Here is a 9,109-nt window from a genome sequence, read left to right on the forward strand (position 1 = left end):
ACAGGCTTTCTTGAAACTTACCAAAATGTTTCTAAGTTTAAAGTCACATCGCATGTTAGGGATAAGAATAAATAACTACTGCTACATCGTAAAAATAAACATAATAATACTAGGAAAAACACAGATATTTTTTACTTGCCATGTTACATTTTTTAAATAAATACTCAAACAATTAGATTGGACAGTGAAAACTGTTGAGTGAATGCAGAAATGTGCATCAACATTTCAAACTATCCAGGGACCTACTCTGTGGGTCAAAACCAGAATTAACAGCAGATCATGCTGGCAATTCTGAATATGTGGTCATGTCAGTATTAGCTGCTATGAAACAATCAATGGTATCACAGTGCATCTGGACATAAACTTGACAAAATAATCCGGCTACAATATCGTTTGATCACTTTGATCCTCTCCACGATGGATATCTGTTGTAGTACGTCTGTCATAGGGTGATTTCTAATGATAGGTGAGATGCCTAAAAATAATTGGTTGGCATATAGTTTATTTATTCTGTGCATGTTCATTTGACCTCATGTGGGTCGTGCAGCTACTGAAAATTCCCTCAACTGCTTTTAACATTCATTGGTATTTAATCTGAAGATATTTCTGAAAAGCTTAGATTGTGAAATCACATTTCTTTTCAAGATAAACAAGAGCAGTGAGCAGTGTAACTATGTATAAGATGTGAAATAAAGATATAGGGAAACAGAACAAGACATAGAGAAGGGGAGGGTGGTCTCAAGTTTGTACAAAGACTATCCCATCCTTTATAACCTATAGAGGCACCCTAATATGGATGCAGTGAATTAATAAGCAATCAGTGGTATGGGTGTCTGATAGACTAAGTGCATCTAAGGGACTTTTACTTGTCCTCCGTGCCCAGCCTCTTTGAAAATCCTAAGGTCAAAAAATTAGTTTCTTGTTTTACCAAAGGAACGGCCTCAAAAGGGAAAATTAGCTCATTATACATTAAATGATTTCCTACAAAAAAAAAAAAAAAGATAACTGTATAACAAATCTCATCTAAAAGAGACAAAAAAACCCTAATTGATTGCTTTGAAACCTCTGCTTCCAATGGATACAGAATATGTTGCCTCTTTTTCCTTCTAAAGTTTTTGTTTGAATCCTAAATTGAAGATAGAAATTTGTAGACATTTTAAACGTGAAATACAAATAGTTTAAATCATTACAATACATCAAAGAATGCAGCTCATATTTCATAATAATTTTCTTTTTGGAGGCATTCACACACATGCACACACACACACACACACACACAGAATATGTGATGCATCATTTTCCAAAAGTTAATTACTATTCAGTCCACACAAATAATTCCCATGGCAATGCTCATCAAAAAGACATAATTTAGGTTATTCAAGATTATGATCAAGTCTTTCCTTACCAGTATTCACTTTGATTTCCTGAAAAGAGAAAATTATGCAATTGGCTCTGTTTTAAAGATTATACTCACTATACTTGATAAGAGTACCTGTTCTACTTAACAGTTCATAGGCTGTTCATTAGAAACACAACTGCCTATTTGTAATCACAAATATACGTGATGGCTTGAATTTTCCTAATTAAGTAAAAATGATTAATTTTATTGCAATTTTGTTTTACTATCTGTTCTTTACCTATGAAACAGAAATTCCAACAGCACCGTAACTTCATTTTAATGCTAATGTGAAAAGTATCATAGAAATAAAAACGAACTTTAATCTTCTAACACATTTCAGAAAATCTAAAGAATTATGTTTGTATTGTCATGTTCAAGTGTTATATAGCCTGTTTAATAAATCAAGTATTACTATACTCCCTATTGTAAAAGTTCCACTATCTCCTCATTGTTAGCAATTGTTATTTATCCATTCCTACATATACATTTCCAAAAAGACCATTTAAAAAACACAAAGTCTTATGCTACACCTCAATAGCCTGCTCATTGTGAGAATCTGATGTTTCTGTTTAGGGGAAGGCATTTTTGACTGGATAACAAGCGATACTGAGGGGCCCTGAGCTCTGCCCTTTCTTCCTTACATAAAGGGAAGAGGCTCTGCACATTCACATGAGCTTTTCCAAGGTAAGATGAGTAGGAAACTTTGGCTAACACCATTTCTCATATGATAGCCCATGATCTCTGGGGTAAGTGGAATAGAATTGTGAAGAAGATTCCGTAGCTTATCCTGATATGGTGCCCAGGACATAGAAAACAATGTACACTCACTAATTGAAATACAGTTCTGTCATGCTACAGTTTCATCACAAAGAACAAATGAGCTTTATGAGGAAACATGATTTGGATAGTTTATATGAAAGTGTGTTTCACTTTTATGTACTTATCCAAGGCAGATATTTATATATCAATCATATTTTCAATTACTTTACTAAAAAATGTACTTTCAAATATCCCAATTTTGCAGGTTTGTGTAAATGTCATTCATAATGATAATACAAATCACATTTAGAGTAAATTCTAAAATGAGAGTAAATAAAAAATGTTGATGTTGTTTGTAATAAAATTTTATTGGGCCTTGTTTGGCAGAGCAACATAACTCATCTGGCACCCTTGGCGAGCTCTCAGTGGAAGCTGTGACATGGACACTTTATGGCATGCTTTCCTATCTCATATTCTTATTTATTATACTCCCAAGCAAGGCAAGTGATAGAGTCCAGTCCTTTATAAGCCCTTCCTTTAAAAAGCTGTTAAAAGAGGTCTGGAGTGAGGATTGAGCTCTAACCTCAGTGGCATAGACTTGTTTCACAATAGAAACTGAATGGCACCACCCTGTAGCTGCGATGTTCTGTTCTCCATTCACTTAATCTTAAAGCCAAAGGGTAAAAGGCAGTGCAATGAAAGTCAACCTCGAAGAGTTTTGTTTTAATTACTTCCCAGAACACATTATTCCTTCTGTTTGCTTTAGATCATAATGTTCAAAGTCAGATTTAAAAAAAAAAGAAAAAAAAGGATCAATGTGTGTTTTCATTAGACAGGTCTTTTGCTCCTCCTTTGACAAATCAATTTGCAACAGAAAAGCAAACCTACTTACTGTCAATAACAATGATGAAACAATTAAAAGCCTGAGCTAATCTAATTGAATAATATTACATGCAGTTTTTGGAAGTATGCTGAATGCCAGCCTTTCTTGCGTAGGAATTTTTGGTATAGGGAATAATATGACCATCTTATTACATAACAGATTTTCATAATTCCCAGATATTCACAATAGATGTTGATTAAGTTAGGGTTAAATTAAAATGAACTAGATTTGTTCTCTAGCCATTAAAACTACAATGGGCACAATACAGAATTTTAGAATAAAAACTATCTACAAAGTTTTTACAATTTATTACTGAACTACAATGTCCATTGGGGTCCAAATGCTTTTATAAATTAAGCTGGATATCCACTTACTTGCAAAGTATATCTTCACTGTCTTTATTTATAATGCAGTGCCCCCCATGGCACCTTACACACTTGTCAACCTCACATTTTGGTCCTTCATAGCGTGTTGGACAGACACATTCAACACTTCCATCATCCCCAATGGTACATGATTCAGAATTCACACAATAGTAGTGGCACACGTCTAGAAAAAAAGGTACAACAGAAAAATAAAATTATATTGCAGGACATTTTTCTTCAGTCATAATAAAGGTGACCCTTTCATTTATTACTTAAAAATGATCAATCAATAGGTAGATAAATTTGTAAAAACAGCTTATAATTACACCTAAAGTAGAATTCTTTAATAATGGCTATTGATTCTCCTCTTTGAGTTAGGCATCATTTTCCTCTGGCTAAGAGGAGAGAGCTTGTGTTGCTATAATGCTAGCTGACAAACTCGTTTTGTTCTGAATATTTAAGTTAACAAATTCCCTTCGCTTTCTTTCTAATGAACAACATAAGTATAGTTTGAAATGAACAGAAATGCTTAACATTTCTTTGGATGTCATTTATTGTTGCCTCCTCCATTCCTCTTTTCATCCAGAGAACAGAGTAATGTTTGGTTGTTGGAGGCCGAAAGAATTAGGGTTGTGATCAAATTGGTATACCACTGAAGGCTATACGAGTAAGCCACAAACTGTTTTTCATAAATGCAGAATGTTGTCAAACTGACAAACTGTGTATGCCACCCAGAAGGACTGCTGAGGGCAGTCATGATCCAGGCACAAATGTTTCTTATTATTAGGCATAATTGAAGCCTGCCAGTTACAATATGAACCTGTGATCAATTAAGAAGCCGACCTGCTCTTATTACCCAATAAATACGAAAGGCTATAGAAGCTTGGCGGTTGCCTTTGCTCACTAGAAGCAGGGAACTCTCTTCTTCCTCCCCTGGCCCTTTCCTTAAAGCAGTTTCTTTTGTCTTAAGTTTTCATTTCTACATTCGCTCCTTCATTCAGTCTTGTAATGACGATCCCAAGCAGTAACAGTAGTAAGTGCTGTGATGACAGTCTCAAGCAGTGACAGTGGCAGTCAGCCACATGTGGTGAGCAGAGGACTCCTACCCCTGCCCCTGACTTTAGTTTGTGGAAATAAGCCTCCCTGTACATGTAGCAGAACAAACCCAGGTATCTTCTGCATGCCTAAGCAGGTGAGCAAACGACAAGTTATACCTCTCATGGAACTGCAAGAGGAAAGCAAGCTAGGAGACTAACTGATCCATCATTCATGGGGAATAATAACAGAAATCTAGGCTATTATCCTTTTCTAAGGTAAGAGACTAATCTTCCCATCAGTCATGAAGCTCCCTGTAATCTGAACCTATTGTTTTGAAGGCCATTTCTCACTGAGCATCACAGACAATTTTCTCAATTACAAAGGAACACTTCACCCAAATATTTCTATACCCCTTGAACATGCATAATGAAACAAAGACCAGTTAATAATATAACAACCACTCTAACAATAGAATTAGACATTCTGCTTCTGTCTTTTGAAAAGCAAACATGTCTAGGTTTTTATATATGGATATATTATCATTTATCACACTTAAATATTGAAATTAATAATACAAATTATCCTATGCAAAATAATTGATTAAATTGATTCTAGACTTTGTGTTTAGAAGATGCAATTTCTATTTAATTGTGAAGCAATATTAGATTAGCTGAGATAAAAATCACAATTTATAAACTTCATCCTGCTATATAACAATTATAATGGGTAAGAAAAATTAAAACATAATTTATAATTCTCATGTTTATGTTTATCTAGCCCTTTATTTAATCAGAGAGAAATTTATTGACAGACTTGCTTCATATTTATGGAAATTTATTTCAAGCATTCCTATGCTTGCCGTTGCACTATGCCAAGTACCTTCATTGAGATTCAGGGTTTAAGTCTGTTAATAAGGGTTTTGGATATATTTAAGACATATAGCACTTTCAAAAGGTGAGAGAGTTGGAGATCTGAAATTTAACATAGTGTTAGTAGCTATACATTATGGTTTCTGTAGTTGTGTTCTAGGCTTGGAGGGCATATGCACACAACACAAATGCTGTTTTTCTTTATGAAGAATGTATCAACAGCAGTCTATGTGATCATCCAGGACAGCCTCCCATTCAATGAAGACACCTCTGAAGAACAACCTTCTTTAGGCAGGTTGCAAGATACCTCTAATTCATAAAAACTCTTTTAATATTGCCCTCAACTGCTTTAAAATTTCATCCACTGGGGCTGATGAGCTGTCTGATGAAACAGAAGTCTGCTGATGTTTCTTTTTTTTTTTTTTTTTTTTTTTTGAGACGGAGTCTCGCGCTGTGTCACCAAGGCTGGAGTGCAGTGGCGCCATCTCGGCTCACTGCAAGCTCCGCCTCCCAGGTTCACGCCATTCTCCTGCCTCAGCCTCCTAGTAGCTGGGACTACAGGCGCCCGCCACCACACCCGGCTAGTTTTTTGTATTTTTAGTAGAGACGGGGTTTCACCATGTTAGCCAGGATGGTCTCGATCTCCTGACCTCGTAATCCACCCACCTCGGCCTCCCAAAGTGCTGGGATTACAGGCTTGAGCCACCGCGCCCGGCCGTCTGCTGATGTTTCTTTGCAACATTTTCTTATTATGTCATTATTCAAAGGTTGCCATGGTGGATATAATTAATTATAGAATCATATAGGTAACTTATTTGCAGATGAAAATTCCAGTGCCTTTCCCTGCCACCCACTCCTAGATTTTAATTCATAGGTCTGAAATGGGGCCCAGGTAGTTCCCATGGGAACTAGAAAATGTAAGAAATGATGATCTGGAGAGAATTTTACTAGTTGGCAAAGGGACTACATTGTCTAATACTTGTAAATAGATTTGATTTGACCAAAATAGCTTATTTATTAACTAAATTTGAAAACCAAAATTAAAATGTAATTTCTCATGTAAAATTTTGAAGCACTTTGTTTTTATAACTATACCCCTGAAAAGACCCAAATAACTAGAAGAAAATGGGTTAATATTTTGAAGGTTGATGAACGTCCAGGACCACACTCCAGCAAAGAATTGTTTGCATTTAACGTAAAGTACTAAAGGTCAAAGTTAAAAAACTTATCTGCAGTATGCTAATTATAAGGGTTTTTTTGCATAAATTAAATCTTAGATTTATATTAAAAAGATGGGCTGGGTGCGGTGGCTTACACCTGTAATCCCAGCACTTTGGGAGGCTGAGGTGGGTGGATCATCTGAGGTCAGGAGTTCGAGACCAGCCTGACCAACATGGAGAAACCCCAACTCTACTAAAAATACAAAAAATTAGCTAGACGTGGTGGCAGGCACCTGTAATCCCAGCTATTCAGGAGGCTGAGGCAGGAGACTCACTTGAACCCACAAGGCAGAGGTTGCAGTGAGCCAAGATCATGACATTGCACTCCAACCTGGGCAACAAGAGTAAAACTCTGTCTCAAAAATAAATAAATAAATAAGTAATAAAGAATAAAATGAAAAGATGTGGGCCTGTACATAACTCACTAGTAATCAAGGAGATGCAAATTAAATTAACACTTCAATGAAATACCATTACACACCCACCAGATTGATAATATAATAATAGTGGAAACTCTCATCTACTACCCGTGGGAGAGAATATTGGTTCAACCAATTTGGAAAACGGTTGGCAGTATCTCCTAAACTTCAGCACATGAACACCTTATGACCTGGCACTTCCGCTGTTAACATGTACCCAAAAGAAGAGCATGCACATATATGTCAAGAAACATACATGTAATATGCACAGCAGTATTTAAAAAAGCAGCCCAAATTTTAAAAAGTCTAAATGTCTGTCCCAAGAATGGATAAACTATGGTTCATTTATACAATAAAATGCATGTACACAAACACACAAAATACAGCTATAAGCAAAAATATGGATGAATCTCACAACAATAATATTGAGAAAAACAGACACAAAAATATACTACATTTTTAAAAATTTATATAAGGTTCAAAAGTTAAATTGAATCTATGGTTTTAGAAGTAATGAAGGATTTATCTTATGGGAGACGAGAAAGGACTGTGATGAAGAACATGAGGGAATTTTTGCGGTGCTGATAATGTTTTTCTTGACTTGAATGCTGATTTAAACTGATGTGTACACCTTGTAATATTTAATTGAACTGTTTCTTGTGATTTTAAACTTTTCTGTGTATATTACACTTCAACAGAGAATGCTTTTTCTTTTAAATAAGAGGTACATGAGCTACCTCAGAATGTTTTAGAAATTCTCATTTATTTAGCTAACTAGGCTAAATAGTTTTTCTCTTTGTAGGAACAACTTTTAAAAAAATATTAATGGTTCACTTTTTATGCTTTACAGAACATCCTTCATTCTTTAATGCATCCAATATTTTTTTTCATAGCATGTCAGATATGCATTATTCAATGCAGTTGATTGGCCTCATGGCATAAAAATAGAATCCAAGACTGTAAAAGAAATGTTTGCTTATGATAAAATTGGGAAAAAAAGCAAATATTAGAATTTACACTTTAATAAATAATTCTAAATTGCATGTTTTTAAGCCATACCATTTTTTTCCCCTCTAAAAATGGCAGAAATCATTTTATTCTCTGAACCTTTTCTCTACAGATATTCAAATGGGAAGACATTTCACTTCACCCGGTTCACATTCTTAACACTCCATGCTGAGTTAAAATTCAGGGGCAAAGAGTTGCTCACTACATTCCAGCCCTGGCAGAGTTGCCTCCCATTGCCTTGCTGTGAAAATCTTCTATCTCCAGTTATTTGGCTTAATATTTGAAGCACGTGGAAGCTGCTGAGTTAGATGCTTGGTTGGACTGTTTTCTGCACCCGTTAGGATTCTAGGGCCTATTCTTTGACGTTTATGAAATGCCTTTGTCCCTTTCTCTTGCCTCCTACCCTCTCCTCCCTCTCTCTCTCTCTCTCTCTCTCTCTCTCTCTCTCTCTCTCTCAATCTCTCTCTCTCTCTCTCATCTTAAGGGCTTTCCTATTTACTCATTTCCCACTCCAAGACTCCTGAACACAGCAGAAAGCAGATCTTACTTAATAAGAGACTTTAGCATCTGATATTTCGGCTATGACACAATCATTGGATACTTGTAAATTGTAAAGCAAAATAATCTCTTCAAGTGTCCTCTGTTATTTCAAATGTTATCATGGTGCATGCTATGTGCAAGTCCAGGAAACAGTTTGAAACATCTGATGGTGTTGTCCATTTCTAAATTGGGTGATTCAAACAAAGTCCCGGTTTTCTGTAATTGACTCAAAGTAATAACTGCAATATTAGTAAATCATAAGAATGCTAGTTTAATTTCTCTCTCATTCCCTTCACATCTATAATGCACTTAGAGTTACAAGCATCTGTGTAAACTTGTATAAATATGTGCCATATTTTCATGAGTGTCACCTCTCTATATACTCTCACATAATTACTACACACTCATATTTAAATTCCAAGTATCAATTCAGCCATTTATCTAATAAAATGAATACTTCATTAGTACTTCTCAGCCCAGTGGAAACTGGCTTACTAATTTAGCAAAGTCTGAAGAATAGTATATGAGAAGGCTTCTTCAGTATGTAATTGTTTACTTTGGTTCTAAAGGTTACTTTCCTGATCTATCAGCTCTGAAGAAAAAAACCCC

At 35.5% G+C, this 9,109-nt stretch overlaps 1 protein-coding gene across 1 annotated transcript in view; it reads right to left on the reverse strand.

Annotated features, from left to right (window-relative positions):
* The window catches only part of LRP1B (low density lipoprotein receptor-related protein 1B), a gene marked incomplete at its 5' end in the record, with an annotated part of 705,068 nt that overhangs the window by 40,534 nt on the left and 655,425 nt on the right, over positions 1 to 9,109 (reverse strand). Inside the window, one exon of the mRNA XM_011984332.1 lies at positions 3,416 to 3,590. Coding sequence (XP_011839722.1) covers positions 3,416 to 3,590 — 175 coding nt within the window. The remainder of the gene's footprint in view (positions 1 to 3,415; positions 3,591 to 9,109) is intronic.

This window comes from Mandrillus leucophaeus, unplaced genomic scaffold (assembly GCF_000951045.1).
Source record: "Mandrillus leucophaeus isolate KB7577 unplaced genomic scaffold, Mleu.le_1.0 Scaffold1061, whole genome shotgun sequence".
Lineage (NCBI taxonomy): Eukaryota > Metazoa > Chordata > Mammalia > Primates > Cercopithecidae > Mandrillus > Mandrillus leucophaeus.